The sequence below is a fragment of the Dufourea novaeangliae genome, unplaced genomic scaffold (assembly GCF_001272555.1).
Source record: "Dufourea novaeangliae isolate 0120121106 unplaced genomic scaffold, ASM127255v1 scaffold193, whole genome shotgun sequence".
NCBI classification, from domain to species: Eukaryota; Metazoa; Arthropoda; class Insecta; order Hymenoptera; family Halictidae; genus Dufourea; species Dufourea novaeangliae.
The window spans coordinates 88261-106421 of record NW_015374074.1 but is presented as its reverse complement, the minus strand read 5'-3'; the positions used below and the strand labels follow the sequence as shown (position 1 = coordinate 106421).

Below are 18161 nucleotides of genomic sequence, written 5' to 3'. Positions count from 1 at the left end.
TATTGTAACTGAATATCTTTTCTTCAAAACATTTTACTGTCATCTTTAACGAATAATGACAAAAACATCATAACATAGTAACTACGTTACTACCTCGATTTTAGTCGGACACTACAGAAGTATAAGATGAACTTCACCTGTAGACGGTGTGTACTCAGTTTTAACTTTTAGTGTGTAAAAAGCCCAGGCAGTTTCATTGCTGGCAGACCACATACGCTCAGTTTTCCTGTTAGCACCACGCCCTACTCCTCTCAGGCTTAGAACGTAATTGTAAATCACACAGTTCCTAAACACTTCCTGATCAGGCACGGATTAGGATTTTTTTTGGCCCACGGCTATAAAATCTTCGAGGGTGCCGTGGATGAAAAGCAAGGGGGTAGAGAGCACAAAACTAGTGTAATGCAGCATAAAATAACATACATTATTCTAACAAATTGAAATTCATTCTAAGTTAAATTAAATACCATTTAATCGTAACTAACGCTTGATTATAACGAACAATGCTTCGTTATATTTAAACAATTTTGATTCGATTTATTTCTACATTTAGTACAATTTTTAATTACTTCAAAAAGGAAACAGTTAACAAAATTTTATTCAGTTATTTTTGCCATAAACGTAAGGCTTAGATCGGGGCCTCCTTTGAAACTGGGGCCCAGGGCTGTGGCCCCCCAACCGTTGATACGGCGCTGTCAATAAATTCATACGACACACTGTACAGTAATTATAACAGAAACAACCTATATGACCAACAAGTGTTTTCTGTGACGCAACATGAATATTTTCAATATATTTATTTCTTTTAAATTCTTTACACATAGAATAGTATTGTCTTAAATAATACCTACACTGATATAAAGATGTATCTACTCGTGGAAACTAAGTAGTTCTGATACTAATCGTATTCATATTTTTCTCTTACGAGTATTACATTCATCTACTTCTAGAGAAAATATTATTAAAAAAGTTATTCTGCTGATAACACTTTTTATAACAGTAAGCAAAATAATAAGAATATTTTAATGTAAAATTATTCTACTTTCGTTATTTTTAATACAAATCCACCTTTAGTGTTAACAGCTGCGTGTGACTGGCAGACTCATACGGAATTGTTGTTTTTTCACAAACATCGACTCTGTACTTACGAAGAATCGAGATAAGTCCAACTTTGCTCTGGTAAAATGCGAAACAGGCTCCTGAAAATATGCTGTGTGAATAATGATTGTTATATAAGCAATACGTTTATAATGTAACTAACTTATTGCAATCGATGCAATTCACGTTATAGAAACTAGTGGTAAAGAGATTTTATTAATTTGTGTATCATATAAACTTATGAATTATAATTATTGGCCAGAAAAAATAAAGAAATATGTCAATACAGCCTGAGGTATACGATAGTATAATATCTTTTATATTATTCTCTTCTTAGGTAATAATACCTGCTCTACGCGTAATTCCTGAAATTTGATCAAACAAAATTGCAGAATCTACAAGCCTTAGTACACAATTGATATTATTCATTAGTTAGTTACTTTATATGGATATACCGACACAATTTCTTGGTCCTTCACCGAAAGCTAAATAACTCATCGGATATCTGGCCGAAACGGCATCTTTGGTGAATCTTTCAGGATCAAACACTTCAGGTTTCGAAAAAATTTCAGGGTTCAGATGAATTCCATACACTGGTATCCATATCTTCGTACCTTCTGGGATAGTAATATTTGTTCCCTTAAAAGTGTAATTTGCGCATACTTTTCTCATCAGCACTGGCACGATTGGGTACTTCCGCGGAGTCTCTGTATGAATGGAAATGTTTTTATTAAGTTAATGTGGCTATGAAATTTTCTTGCATAAATGAAAAGGCAAACACTTTTTCTGTTTGACGTTGTCTTCTACCTATATTAGTTTTCGAGGTATATAGTAAAATAGATTCTCTCATCTAACCATAAAAGCGGTTTTTGAGCCTAATCATGAACATCATCGAATAATAGGTTGATTCTTTCTGCCAAATTTGAACATAATCGGAGACTCTTCATTGGTGGATGTTCCTAACTAGCTCAATATATCAACATCTTTCTCTCTACTGTTATGTTTAACTATACATGTTTGCGTACTTCTCAATTTTCCGATAAATTAAGACTCATAACAAAAATTTTGCACATATTTCTATAAAAAAAGTTGTATTATTCATGATGATATATGCATTCTGATCCAATTGTCATATACTTTCGAAATAACAATAAAATGTTTAAATTTTTACATAATCCTATCTACGTTTCCCCACGTTCCTTATTTGTTTGGTATCAATATTTTGTGACAAGGTTGTTCTGTTTTTTAAATAAATCTTCACAGTTTGTTGTGTAATTTGCACAGATAATTGTGACAGTCGTCATGAACAACTTTGTGAGTTACTGGGTCTCATTTGAAATTACCTCGGAACACCCAATCCAAGTACTTCATCTGTTTCACCCGTTCGTATGTCAAAGTTTGTTTTTTACTAACTCGTAAAGTGAATGACTCATCGTTGACGAGGACGTCTCAAAGCCAGCTAGAAAGAAGACTAACGCCTGCGCACTGAGTAACGAATCTGTCAGTTCTGAAAAGTAACAAAACCACGTCATTTATTGTTTTAGCAGAACGTTCCTCCCACCTGAAAGCAGTTACATTTAGAAGTGGAGTTCCCTATCAACATTAGACGCGTGAATCAGCGCTTAAATGAAGATCGAGTTAGAGGGTATCATTAAAAATATGGGACACTTTCATACGGTGGATTCTGCATGCTAACTCGACGAGTTATTCTAATTGAAGACGTGTGTTGCTTCACGAATTGATTCCACACATTCCATTTGATTGCGCTCATTAGTTACCTTAGACAAACAATTGGGTCCGTGTAGCAGTTGAGAATCGGCTGTCCGAGTGGAATAATTGAAGTTTCATGTTTACGTTATTCGGCAAAGTTTTTAATGGTAAAAGAACACTGGGTTTTTGTAGTTTATATTTTCTCTACTTTTAGGCTATCATAATGAGTAATCTCTTTGATAATAGCAACGAAGTCGCCAGCAGAACATGGCAGAAAAATGTGTTTATACCTTCATATTATCTTTTTTAGCTGACATAGAAAACAAACGGAAAAAGTTTTGATTATGAAGTTACCTACCAATATTTTCCAAGCAATGTGGGTTCTTCTTGAGTTCCATAAGCATTTTAATAAAGTCAGGTCTAATTATATTATTCTTTTCCCTGTAATTCATCGTATCCACAACTACACTCTTAAAGAAGTCCGTAATGTAATATTGCTGAAATATATGACCCACTAGATTGTACAAACTGGGAAACAACTATCTGCAGGTTCCTCTCATGAATTTCTGAACAGAAGGGGCGAACACTTGTCTGCTCATCGTACGAAACTTGCTGTCCTCGTCGGAGAGTGAATTCATGGAAATACCAAAGGCACAGCTACCGATTACGTCGGTAGTGAATTTTGCAGCTAGTTCGCCACATTCGATGGGCTCATCGTTCGACACTATTTTATGTAAATATTCTTCCAAGTGCTGTCCACATTCTACCATGAGGTGAAACATGTCTCTCATCTTACCAGATGTGAATACTGGCGAGTGTTTTGTCCTCAATGGCCGCCACCTTTCTGGTTCTAAATTGACTAGATTTTCGACCAGTGGTTCCACCTGCGAATTATACGTGTCATTAATAAATCCTACTAAGTACAATACTTAAAAAATTCCATCTGACTGCTTTTCTCGTTCGAAAAACGCTTACTGAGAAGATTGTTCAATCCTAATGCAAATAGAATAGCTCTTTTCGTTAGGTTCGTCGAAAAGTTTGCAGGATTTGGCGAGCCATGTTTGTATTAAAAGGAAGATTTTTATACAAAAAGGATTGATATAGTACCAGAAAGGTGGGGAATGGTCATACAAAATGACACTGATTGACTCTTAAATTCAAGAGAAAGTAAACGAATCGCAACATGAGCTCAGTAGAGGGTAACAAAACGACAAAACATTCCAACAGCCTCAATAATTTTATTTTGGAACTGCATTCCAGATATTCAACTCGAGTTACGAGATATACTTTAGTCAGTTATTTTACTATGTCATCAATAATAAACGCAGTATTGGAGCAGATGGTGACCGAGTTAATGGTATCGAGTCGCCAAGGATGAGTACCACCGGCTTTACGCGTTTTGTCAAACTATCTTGTTTCTGTATTGAAAATAAAAGCGAGCCAATAGTTTTGTACGATTATCTTCTTAAGAAAAATGCCAGCTCTATTGCGTGGTGTATTAGTATTAAGAAAGTATATTTAACGGTAGTTTTTTACGATTTCTGGAAGATAGGTAGGATAATTTTGGTAAATATTTCTGCTATTGGATTCATTAATACTAATATACTGTATGCAAGAGATGTTTTCCTAATCTAAATATGAATTTCCGCCGAAACTTAATGCAGGACAGTTAATAATAATTCGAAACCCTCTACTCGTCTTCAAAGTTATAAAAAAAATCGGATTCTCTCATCAACCTAACTTTTCTTATTAAATACAGCTGCTGCTCACTATGTATTATTCGAATAAAATTGTACTCAACTCTGAAGTTAATACCATACCCAAGTTAGGTAGTGATGCCTTACAGTGACGCACATATTTAAACAGAGATTTCAAAATAACAATTAATTTAGAACAATTGTATGCTTTTCTATTTTATGTGACTTCATTCTCTTTACTTTTATCACTTTCTTGACATGAAGTTTTGAAAATGTTTGAATAAACAAATTTGTGAATCATTGTACCTGTAATAGGCTGTGGTCAGTCCGTTACCATTCCCATGTCAAAATTCGTCGTCATGACTTAAGTAAAATTGAATTGAAAGTAGAATCACGCGGTATGTATGCAATCCCTTTTCTTTTAAATATAGTAGTGACCTTTATTCGTTACTGTCTAGTTATGAATACCTTGGGAAACATTGGCATTCCTCGATCAGCGAAAAGTGAGAAGTTCCAGATGAGGACATCTTTAATCATGTCCAAATCGTTAACAACCAAAATTGGTGAATTCCCTGCAAAAATTCCAAACACTGGCCCATGTTTGTACTCATTGTACATTTGTTTCATGGCGTCGCCCCTGGACATTTTTCGGAATGTTACTGGTCGAAGGTTGCCAAAGATGAGCGTGGGCTGTGGTCCAGGTATACCACGATCTTTCCAAAAGTTGTGGATTGAACTAAGATAGTAGTAAAGTAAAAGTAGTATTACCAAGACGCCGCACAATATAGGGAGACCGTCCGCCATACTTTGGTCTGTTTTTCGAAAGATGATGCCTGGGAGGTAGGCCCGAATTTTCGCGGTGTTGCCGCGATCGCGAGATACCTACGGTACTTGTGTCTCTCTCACTCCTCGCATCTTGGCCAATGATGTTCGACCGCTGATGTACGTCCTCGCCTACGGTCGTCTGTCTCTATCACACGTATTACAAATCTCTCGAGAAGGACCTACCTACAATCTCAAGGAGTGGGGACTGCGTTCGGCACGTGGCCGTCTATCATCCATTGTCTGGAAATGGCGGAGAATGTGACGAGCGCAGAACGTTTTCACACGTCAAAAGTTACAATACACGAATAAGAAAAAGATTATTTCTTTTAAAAGAATGCATAGTACCCAAATATTGAGCAACATATTAAAAGGAGATTGAATTAACACGTAGGTTATTAAACGCTACACGTGGAAATCGGAGGGTAAAGAAGGAAGTTGATTTACCGAGCGTCTGAGCGAGAGGCTCACGTGCCGAAGTGCCGGAGGATGGAAACAGACACACAGTGGCATTGAGACCGTGCAACGTCGCACGAAATACGCATCTCGCGTTGGATTTCCGCTAAGCCACGCGCCGAGGCAGGTCAACCTCCCAGGCATCATCTTTCGAAAAACAGACCATAGATCAGCTATCTAAAAAAAGGAATCAATTAGAAACGAGTAATGTCAATTTGCTATTAAAACAATGTTTGGAATCCACGTCAAAACGATGACATAAATTTGTTATTGTTTCATTGACATCTATAATATGGTTAACTTGTTAAATTTCGATTCAGTTTATGACATTTGAAAGAGTTGAGAAATAAGTACTGCACTAGGTTTCAGTTCCTATAATTTTCGGTTTAGTGCTATCTATCTAATAAATATGTGACAGGCAAACTTTTTTCTTGGATGCAGCCGTGATAAAAATTCCGATGAGTTCTGGTAGCCTTACTCCTTGTCTACGACACATTTGTACCAATATGTTGCCCAGTCTCCATTATTGTTCATAATTGACTGGAACTTTTGGAACATATTCTTTGAATAGAGATCACCACAATGATCGAATTTAGGGCATTAATTGTTTTAAAGTAGTTAGTTCCATTGTTTTTTTCTCGAAGCTTTAACTTCAATAATCCCGACACATTTTCAATGCGGTTCACGTTAAGTAATTGTGAAGACCATCCTAATACCTGGATACCATGTCCCTTTTTCCTCTCCGTACAACGACGGCTCTGATGTTTAGGATCAATATCCTTCTGCAATATCGATTTTTTCTTCCACATCATTTCTCAACTAACCATAAGAAACACTTTGATAAATATTTATCATTTTGGTTCAGGTTATCCGTAAATAGCAATAAAATCCCGATCCCGTTCAAAACGTGCACCTTTTCAGGGTGTTTCCCAGTCCGTTGAACTTGGTGGTTTAGTAAAATAGACCAAATGCGATTAATAGAAATTCCACACCCAAAAAGAAGGTTTTTCGGATAAAATTACATTCACCCGATTTCAGGCGATATTTTCGTGTTCCCATATGTTCCTTTTCAAGAATACTCCTTCGAAACTTGTCACGTTTATAGCAATCATACTTGTAAACATCGTTACCTTACGAAGCTCGAAGAATTCCTAAAAATTTACCTGGAATGAGTTACAGAGGAAGAGTCAAGCTACCTGAATTCAGTGGAATTTTCTGATACAGCTATATTCAAGTAAAAATTTTGCCAGTCACGTATTTATTAGGCAGACTGTAAAAGTTATATCGGTGACGGTTTAGCAGTCATCAATACGTTAAAAAAATGTACATCTGAATGGTTCAGCACTAACAATACGAATCTAATAATACATGTACGTATACAAATTTGTATTCATATTTAATTAAACTTTGTTATATTTCGAAAAGTTCAGACAACGTTACGAAATAAGGTAATTCGTGTTTTTTTAACTGTACATCATTTTTCACCTAATTAATTGTAAGTACTACCTTTTCAATATACTGGACTTGTATTAAATGTTACGAATTAGTATTACTGTTTTTATCAGTTAGTATTAACAGTCAGTGTTTATATCTTGACGAAGAAATAAGTAGTATCTAGGTACATTCATCGATTGAATTATAATATTTCTGTGATTATCAAGTAGATTCCAAGTGCTTTTTTGCAAAATTTATATGTCATTATAAACCTATCACAGTGTGTACATCTTATAGGTTTAATCTCGTTGATCGATTATCTCGTCTTATAGTATTCATTAATCCACAATTACGTATGGCTCCATCTTCGATACGCTCCGGTATTTTTGCTATGCGACGTGTTTAACGCGAAAACACTATGAACTAGAATATGTCGATAAATGTACATAAGTTACAATATTTAATTTTCTTCTTGTATTATAAGGTTATTTTCAAATAAATTTTACACCTTGTATTGATTATTAATTTACAAAATAAGCACGCTACATAATAACTAATTTACTATCAGCTTTTTTTGTTGGAATCACTTTTAAAAGTCGATCACATTTGTGTGATAAAAGTTTGTGTCAAACAAGGTCACGTTTGTTATGTAAGAGGGCAATGTTCTTATACAAAACCAAAGGAAAGTTAATTACTACATGGATATTGATATAACAGCAAGGATTCTATAAGGAGAAATAAGTCGAAAAATGCAAAACGTTTTCGTTTGAGCTATCGCTTTCGACAAAATCGAATTTGAAAATTAATCTGAAACGCGTGTAATCGTCATGATAGTGAGTAGAGACAGAACGCAAGGAAAAAATGCACCAGAGATTTTTATATCCAGCCGATTTTCATATTCGATTATCTCGAAAACGTAGCCTTAACTGAAAAACTGATATTCCACGATGTACCACGATTGTTTGGATACCTTGTATACAGTGTACTTTGTTTAGTAGGAATTTTAGTATTTAGTATTATGACTAAAAAAAAATATTATTATTAAATATTTGTTGTGTTTCTTGTACAAATGGTCTTCATGTTAAAAGTTGTAGTGGAATTGTTTTATGCATAAAATATGCTTACGTCTGGTAAGTTCCTACTGCTTTGTTAAAATAATTGGAAATTAAGTGCTCGCTAAAAGGGAAAATATGTAAACATGTCTCTGAGCTATTCACACATTCGCAACGGGCGATGGCCGAACAAAACGTTTAGCTGAATACTGCATATAATTTCCAAAAGTCTGTAGCTGAGTACACCACGGTCCTGCTATTTGTAGGTATTACTTTTGAAATGACATAGGACTACGTCTTCCGTCGTGAAAGTGTTGACAGAAATGACTTCTAACATAGATATGAATTGCAAAAATACGTGATTGTGAACGTAATAATAATATTTGTTATTCACATTTAATGAAGTTGGTTTTGTCTTACAATTACTTACGTACGAAGATGGAAATTGAACAGATCTTGTGTGTCAATTTTATTAATAAATCTGTCTGGTCAAAAGGAAAGTAATAGGAATAATACTTACTCTGATTCTATTTTTGTTCTGGTCATAAAACTTATCTCTTGTATAAATGTATGTATAAGAGCAACTGTGTACCTGATAAGGCATACATGTGACAACGCAATTTAGAAGAAACATGAATCATCATTAAGCTTTTTGTTTATTTTATCGTGATCATTCGTGGTCATTTGTTTATTGTTAAAAGTGTCATATCATCAGAAGATGCAACTGATACTTTTTGTTTGCCTGTCATTATTCAGCATATACAAGGTCGGTCACCTAACACTTTCACCTAAAATAACTCCGTTGTTTTCAATGATATGAGAAAATATCTAAGGAAGAAAATGTTTGTTCTTGTAGGACAGTTATTGTGATCGAGAAGATTGGTTTCTCAAGATCATATTTTCTAAAATTTTAAGGTCATCGTCGTTTTTTTTTTAGGATGACATACTTTGATTAGTGTAGCGTTATAGACAATGCAAAGACAAATTCAACCTATATGATATAATGACCTTCACATGATCTCCGGAAGAGTTATTCTTCAAACAGCATAATTTAACGTACAAAGACGATGTTCATGCTTACCGTACTCTAAATATTGAAACGTTATGGATAGTCACCGTTTGTTTACAAACTGTCTTCCGAAGTTATAACTTTATTCCATGTAAAAGTTAAACTGGAAAATCATAAATGGTACAGAATTTGTTTTTCGCTATGTAAATTGTTGAGGAATTAATGGATTATTTATAACGTGATTTATGTTTCAAACGACACATTATGATAATTTTACATTCACTTTACGAATACCTTTAATATACTGATTTCTTTGAATTTCTTTATAGAATACCCAGATAGCACCGTACATCTAATGGACGTCCGTTTCATGTCCAGTTTATATCCAAATGTCCTGTGTCCATTTTGGACATCTCTAGGATTTTCGTATGACTAGATGCTCTAGAAACGTACTGAACGCTTAAATTTCGGATGTTTAGAATCGTCCGTCCCGAAGGTCCTACGGATGTTCACAAGACTTAATTTGGACATGTTCTAGGAATCCGTTTCGTATGTCTTACGAATGTTCGTAGGATTTAACCTTCGGATGGTTTCGTTTAGTAATTTGGGTCAATTTTATTCCGTGTAAAGTGATGGAACCCCACGAGCAAGCTGTCATTCTTTAAAGAATTAATAGAGAAGTGTAACGACACTAGTGGTTTTGTGCGGAAACCTCAGGAAATTTGAAAAAATAATTTTTTTCTTCAACTGTCTCTAACCAGCACAGAATCAGTACTTTGCTTTGAGTAAGTAATTTTGTTAAATTGTCTCTAAACAACACACAATCAGTGTTTTGTGTTGAAAATAAAAATAAACTCAATGTACACACAAATCATAACCCCAAGATCTATATTGTTATTATAATTCCTTATAGGAAATTTAACCTTTTATTTATTAACAGGAACTAACTCGATCTAAGTTCTTAAGTGTGGAAATTGCATGGAAATTAATCTTTTATTTATTAAACACAAACCAACCTAACCTACCTTCTATGACCTTGTACAGAATGGAATCTAATCGTAATTTTAAACATTTAGGAAACGTTTCTTATACGGCTTTTAAGACATTACCATAACGTTTTTGTAAACTCTTTATACGTTCCCAAAATGTAGAGAGAATGTTACTTTTACACATTCGGAAAACGTTCTGAGAATGTTGACACAGGGCGTCCTCAGGGCGTTTCACTTTGTAAATAGGATTTTCCTAGGAGATTCAAAGATCTTAATGAGGACGTAGGGGGGACATGTGGTCCTTTCGGGACATCCTCGGAATGTACCGAACGTCCGGAACGTACGTTCCCCGGACGTACATATGACGTTTTTGTGATATTTGGGTATTAATCTCTAAAATAATATATTATATACTGGGATATATTTTTTGTGTAACACTGACTAGTTTGGCATTGATTATATATTTTTTTTTCTATTACAAGTACATTCATCAATTTCGTGAGAAAATATTGTTGAACTAAAATAAGGAATTATTCTAATAGGGATACTTTGTATTACAGTAAAAGAATAATAATAATAGAAAATTATTCTATTTTCGTCAGTTTTAATATTATATTTTTAGGTGAGAACAGGAATGTCCGAATGTCAGGCTCGTACGCAGTTGTTTTTTCACAGACATCGACTCTGTACTTACGAAGAATAGAGATAAGTCCCACTCTGCTTTGGTAAAATGCGAAACGGGTTCCTGAAAATACGCCATGAAGATAGTAGTTGTTATGTGGTAATTCGTTTATAATTTAACTATCTCATACGATCTATGGAATTTGCATTTTTAAAATTAACGGTGAAGAAATTGTATCAATTTACGCATATCATTTCTCTATTTTCATTGTAATACTGCTTCGATAAATAATTAGTCACGGACTCAAAAAATTAAAAAAAAAAAGGGTTAACATAGTTTAGTATGTAGTATAAATATGTTTTTCAAATATTGAAAAGATATTTTTTTAGCCACACTTTCTAATATGAAATAAATATTAAATCCAAATATTGTCTACATATACAGGAAATATAAAATAAATACTTAAAAAATATAAACTAAATATTCATAGAATATTAATAAAATATTTAAAAAATATGAGTTGAATATTTAGACAATAGTAAATAAATACTGAAAGTGTGAAAAGAATGTTTAAAAAAAATTAAAATAATTTTCATACGCCGTTTCACGCATCCGAAATTAGTCGTCTCGTTTTTTTTTTTAACGGGTGTAAAACCTTTAAAAGGTGTACTGTCTCCGCTGATCCACATAATCGCCACACTACCGCGACCAGCCCCGATCGACTTCACCGACCGTGAAGATTCTTACCATAAAGAAGTGTTCCGCACGTGCGCAAACTCGGACCACATTTATGTGTTAAATTATTATATCTCACTTTCCTCCAAATTTCAGATCAAATCAGCAATAATCAATATTGAAAAGAGAGTGGAAACAAACATTTCTTGTATATTCAGAAGAAATATTCTCTTTCTAATAGTAAATGAATATCTACTCTATATTTGGAGAAACATATTTTTTCATAAAAAATATAAATATTTCTTGTATATTCGGAAAAAAATATTTTGTTTCCAATATTAAATGAATATTTCTTCTATATTTGGAAAAACATTTTTTCTTTTTAATATTAAATAAATATTTATTTTATATTTAAAAAAAATATGTTGTTTCCAATATTAAATAAACATTTTTTTTTTTCGTAATATGAAATAAACATTGTATGTATATTTAAATATTAAAAAGAGATTGAATTTCTTTCTAATAGTGGATGAATATGTATTCAATATTTTGTGCTACTAGGGACGTCTTTTACATTATTTTCGTTTTTACTGGCAGCAAATACCTATGTATGTAATTCCCAAAATTGTATTGCAACCAAATTTTAGAATTTACAGACCTTAGTAAACCATTGATATTATTCATTAAATAGTTCATTCTATTTAGACATACCAATACAATTTCTTGGTCCATCACCGAACGGTATGTAACTCATAGGATGTCTGGCTGAAATAGCTTCTTCGGTGAACCTTTCAGTATCAAATACTTCAGGTTTCGGATAAATATGAGAATTGTAATGAATTCCTCGCACTGGTATCCATATAAGCGTACCCTTTGGGACAGTAATATTTGTTCCTTTAAAAGTATAATCCGTACTGCCTTTTCTCATCAAAATTGGCAGTACTGGGTATTTCCTCAGAGTTTCTGTATAAACATACATGTTTCATTAACCAAATGTGGCCAGGAAAGTCTGTTCCGTGAATGAAAAACCAAACAGCTTTCCCATTTAACATTTTTTTCCATCTATATTAGTTTTCGAGATATCGTAAGATTGGGTAATTTTGACTCACATCAATCAGAGTAACTTTGTCCCAAAGTCAGAAAATTATCATTTTTGATTTTACAGATCTACAAACTGTTAAATTAAGTTTATTAGTACGTGAAAATACGTGTAAAATAACGGAAAAATCGAAAATGATCATCTTCTGGGTTTGAAACAATGTTACCCCAACTTACAGTACTTATATAAATAGACTTTCAGGCTAACTATAAGAGCGGCTTTCACCACTTGATCATAAACATCAGCAGATAAAAGGTTTATGCTATCTGCAAATTTAAAAATAATGGGACATTATTAATTTTATAATATTCCTTGTTAGTAGTAGTGGGTTGTCAAACTATTCAAACGTGCTTGAATCAGTAGTTTGAATAGTATCTCGCGTCCGTCCGCGTGGATTTCTCTTTTGAATCCGCCTGGAGTTGTAAATTCCAGGCTCGACCGTCGTGGTACGCGTCCGGTTGCGACTGTTGCCCGCCAAATTAATATTAGGCAACTGTTTCAATATTCTCTGGTGAGAAAAACGAATATAATTGCTCGACCGTTGGAGCTGACGAATCGTGAGGCGACTGTTGTCGAATGAATTGAGTCCGTTTGACTCTTGTCGATACGAGTACGTAAATAATGTTCGAGTACGAGTGTTCGAATGCGGATGTATGTTCGTGTACGACTTGTCGAATGCGAGTGAATGTTTGCGAATGAGTGTTCGAGTTTCGTGTGACGTCGCGCTTCCTCAAAGTTCGCTGAAGGCGTTACCAAAATTCGCCTCCTTATTTTATTGGTTATGCCCTGAAGGAGAAGGCAAATTTCTCGGTTTTTCCAAGCGACGTGGAGGTGAAAAACCTCCCCTTCAGGGCGAAGCAGACGTCAGGAAAATATCGCGCACGTGGTCACAGTGCTAATTGACCGCGATGAATTTTCGAGTCTCTCAACGGTAGGGTTTATGGCTTTATTATCTGCGAGTCAGCGCGCCACGGTAAGGCCCGGCGCGGATGGGTCCCAGGTTACCGAGCGCATGTGGCGCACTGCAGACCAAATGTCCGCTTCTTTTGTCTATTATTCTCTTTGTGTCAACGAAATTAAAATTGCTTGAATGAAGGAAATAAAATAATAAAAAGTAACGATACTGTCTGATTCTATAGCCGTCGTTTCGGTCTACGACGGAACATAGTACAAGTAGAGTTTTGATGATGGCGATGCGTTCAAACTGTTCAATCTTTTTGATGACGTTCCAAATTTCAAAATCTCAAGCCATTCTGATCATTTCAAATAGTTTAATCAAATGTTTCAAACTTCAAGTCGTTTAGCCTGTTCGCTGACGGACCAATACTCATTAGGTCAAATACATTAATACTTCTCTGTCTACTGTTATGCTTACTTTCCTTAATTCGGAATTTTCTGGGAAATTAAATTTCATGTAAAACTGTTTATGACATAATTCTGCACATAAAAATTACACTATCCGAGATGATACCTTCATTCTGGTCTAAATAATTTGTTCAATGATTCGCATATTGGTTCATGTACTTTCTAAATAATAATAAAGTGTAAATTTGTATGTAATTCTATACATATAGGTATGCTCATGATCAGTGATCCTACCATTTTCTTCTAGCAAGATTTTCTTGATTTTGGAATGAAATTCGCAGTTCGTTATGAAGTGGCACAAGTAAATGTGACAGCCGTCGTGAAAAATTTGTGAGTTACTAAGTGTCTAATTAGAAATTACCTCGGAACACTAAATCCAAGTACTTCATCTGTTTCACCTGTTCGTATGTTAATGTATCACCATGTTGCGCAAAGTTCTCCCTGATTTCGTTTCGTAGCTTATCCTGCATATCAGTGTTTAATGCTAGTTCGTAGAGTGAATGACTCATCGTTGACGAGGAAGTTTCGAAACCAGCTATGAAGAAGCCAAACGCCTGCGATGTAAGTAACCCTTCCGTCAGCTCTGAAAACCAATTAATTGAATTTACTTTTATCATTTCTATGTACTTCTGTTTAATATAGTACATATTAAACTTTTTTGAAATGTAGTACGTGCTTAGATGCACTTCTTAACAAACTCTCTGAATTTATAACTGTGTTGTAAAGTAAATGTTTCCGCTGCGTATATTCTATCTTCTATCAAGCACCTTGAAACCATCGACTAAGGATGGATTATATTCAATATGGATTTCTTGGAGGTCTGAATCCTAATTCCCATAGGAAAAGCGAAAACTAATAACATGGCTTCAGTTTAAAGATAGAATTTCAAGTTTACGTTATACGGAGACGTTTTTAATGGCAAAAGAATATTTGATTTTTATTTTTAAACTTTTCTACTTTCAGAATGACATAAGGCGTATTCTTTCTGATAATATCAACGAAGTCGGTTGCAAAACATGGCGGGAAAATGTGTTTAGAGTTTCCCGTTATTTTTTTTACTCCACACAGAAAATACATAGAATTTGATTAAATATGGTATTACTTACCAATATTTTCCAGGTTATGCGGGTTTCTCTGAAGTTCCAGAAGCACGTTAATGAAGTCAGGCCTAAAGATATTATTCTGTTCTCTGTATTTAAGCGTGCTCATAACCATATTAGTAAAGAAGTTCCCAACATGATGTTTCTGAAGTATGCGACCCGCTACTTTGTACACACCAGGAAAAAATTGTCTGCAGAAGATTCTCATAATCTCTTTAGTATCAGCGACGAAGAGCTCTTTACCCATCCTACGAAAATCGCTGTCCTCGTCGGAAAGTGCCTTCATGCTAATTCCAAAGGCGCAGCTACCGATTACGTCAGTGGTGAATTTTGCAGCTATTTCACGACAATCGACAGGCTCACCCTTCGATACAACTTTCTCCAAATAGTCTTCCAAGTGCTGCCCGCATTCTACCACGAGGGGAAACATTTCTTTGAGTTTGCCAGATGTGAATATTGGCGAGGATTTTATCCTCAATGGCCGCCATCTTTCCGGGTCTATATTGAATAGATGTTCGGTCAGTGGTTCCACCTACGAATTTTGCGTGTCATTAATTAATCTCCTATAGTAAAATACGTAGATAATTTCATCTGAATAACTTTTCTTTTTTGGTAAATGCATACTGAGAAAATTGTGCAATCTTATAACAAACAGGATAGCGTCTTTTTAATAGGTCTATTGGACAGTTCTATGGTTTTTTCGAGCCACGTTTCTGTTAAACGAAAGTTTTTTATGCAAAAAGAATTCATAACATACTAGATAGTTGGAGCATGGTCATACAAAACAACGGCGACTATACACCAAATTAAAGAAGACAGTAAACGTATAGTAACATAAGCTAACTAAAGGGCACAAATAGCGACAGAACTTTCCGACCGTGTTACTAATTCCATTTTAAAACTGAATTATGCTATAAGGACCTATCTAATGCACGCATCAATGTACGTACTATTATAGTGTAATTCCCAGAATGTACGCATGATACTGATATTATTTCACCTAACTGGAATGACATTCACCATCAGGCGGTGCTGCGCATACACGCCTTTACGTATTTATTCAGATTTTTATATACCTATAAACATTTAGACTTTTCTCTTTCTATATTCAAACTCATTGACATACGATTACAGCTACAAAAACAGTTCATCTACAGTTATTTATCCCTTCACAATTTGCGTTTGAAGGATGGCCTGATTTGGGGGTATCAAAGGCGTCGTACCCATTGGCGTAACTAGGTAGGGGCCAGGGGTGTCTGCCAGAAATTATTGAAATATGTAAAAAAATATTCGTCAGTTAGTAAAATCTTATGATATAAAAAATAAATAGTTGTGCCGAATACTCTCAGCATTACGTTAAAGTATTAAATAATAATGTATTAGAATTAAGCTGTTTAATTTTAATATTCTACTGTAACTAATAATCCTGTGACATCAATTGAAGGGTCGAATGCAATGAAGAAACTAGCGCTCGAGAATGTGAAAAATATTTTTGCAGAAAAAAACAGCAAAGTGAAGCTTATATAGATTTTAACTATAGGTATCTGTACATCATACACTCATGCACTTAATCAATCAAATTATATCTCTCTATTCTTAGTTTCAGTGTTAAATAAATATGTAAATAATTATTGTAAATTGTGTAACTTTATTTTATGCAACCCACGTACATGGTTTAAAATATATACATGTGCCTGATGGGGAGTGTTATGAGCGAAAGTCAGGGGACCTGGCCCCCCTCAGACAAAAATTCTGGTTACGGCAATGGTCGTACCCCATGAAGGCCCTTTTCCCTTGAGCGGCCCAAAAAAAGGTGACATTTAGGAATTTAAAGAAAGCAGTAAAGAACATATGGTAAAAAGACTTCCTGGCCTTTATTTATTATACAATCAACTAAATAAAAAAATGTTTGTTTCAATATTCGTGTAGCGCGACAAATGGTATTTGGACCGCGATATCACAATCTAGATTAGTCCGAAATCAAAATTTCAAAAAGATTATTGAATCTTACATCAATGTCCATGTGAGCGATATTGATCGGTGCCTGATTTCACGTGATTTGACCGTACCGTGACCGCTAGTGTGAATCAAATGTCAAATTCTAGATTGTGACTGATCGTGATCTGACTGTACCATTGACCGCTAGCGTGAATCGGGCATAATTCTGGCCGTCCAGACTTTAGTGGAACTGAATTGAAAGTGGAAATACGCGTGAGTGTAGTAACGAACTATAATCGTTATTGTCTACTTATAAATACCTTCGGATACGTGGATAGTCCTCGATCAACGAAAAGTGAGAAGTCCCTGATGAGGATATCTTTAATCATCTCCAAATCGTTAACAACCAGCACGGGTGAACTGCCTGAGAAAATACCAAAAACTGGCTCATGTTTATATTGGTCGTACATGTTTCTTATGAAATCCGCCATGCTTAATTTCCTGAGTGCCAGTAGTCGAATGTTGCCAAATAAGGGTACAGGTCTTGGTCCAGGTATACCACGATCTTTCCAGAAGTTGAAATTTGAAGTAAGATAGTAGTAAAGTAAGCATAGTATTGCCAACACGCCGCCTAATATAACGAGATAATTTGCCATATTGAATCAGCTATCTGAAAAAAAGGAAATAATTAAAAACAACTAATGCTAATATGTTTTGATAATAGGGTAAGCGGTCCAAATTTCTCCCCGTGCTCAAGTCCGTCCCTCACTATATAGAAGTGCAACAGCCTGGTGGGCACTGTGTAAACTTCTGCTAAATATGATTTTAATAAACCGGCAGAATAAACAAAAGCTTGCATCAATTCGAATATAAGTTATGACAATTTATTGTTCTATATGCAGTGCATTGTAGTGATTACTCATAGTTAAAATCAGATTTCAGTATTTAAGGTAAATAATTTTATCATGTTTTCTTTGCTTGTATGAAGTTTATTGCCTTTGTTATAATAAATTTCGGCTTCTTTAATTCTTATTTTAGAAGTTGTATACACATATGTATATGAAATTATATGGGAAATCAATTTTACTTTATTACACC

The 18161-nt window shown here is 34.7% G+C and overlaps 1 protein-coding gene and 1 pseudogene across 1 annotated transcript; both read right to left on the bottom strand.

Annotated features, from left to right (window-relative positions):
- Nucleotides 1-1050: 1050 nt before the first annotated feature.
- Nucleotides 1051-5306, bottom strand: LOC107190467 (annotated as a pseudogene).
- Nucleotides 5307-10848: 5542 nt separating this feature from the next.
- On the bottom strand, nt 10849-17719 carry LOC107190466 (probable cytochrome P450 6a14). The gene is made up of 5 exons (XM_015579272.1): nt 17384-17719; nt 15132-15657; nt 14387-14608; nt 12273-12524; nt 10849-11009 (listed from the first exon to the last, which is right to left on the bottom strand). The coding sequence occupies exons 1-5, from the start codon at nt 17717-17719 to the stop codon at nt 10849-10851; spliced, it is 1497 nt and encodes a 498-aa protein (XP_015434758.1).
- Between the last annotated feature and the right edge of the window lie 442 nt (nt 17720-18161).

Excerpts from the sequence above, each read along its gene's own strand:
- LOC107190466 (XM_015579272.1), bottom strand. The coding sequence starts at position 17,719 with ATGGCAAATTATCTCGTTATATTAGGCGGCGTGTTGGCAATACTATGC. Across the intron at positions 14,609-15,131 it reads GCATAACCTGGAAAATATTG|AGCTGACGGAAGGGTTACTT; the intron begins GTAAGTAATACC and ends ATTGGTTTTCAG. Across the intron at positions 12,525-14,386 it reads CTTGGATTTAGTGTTCCGAG|AAACTCTGAGGAAATACCCA; the intron begins GTAATTTCTAAT and ends ATGTTTATACAG.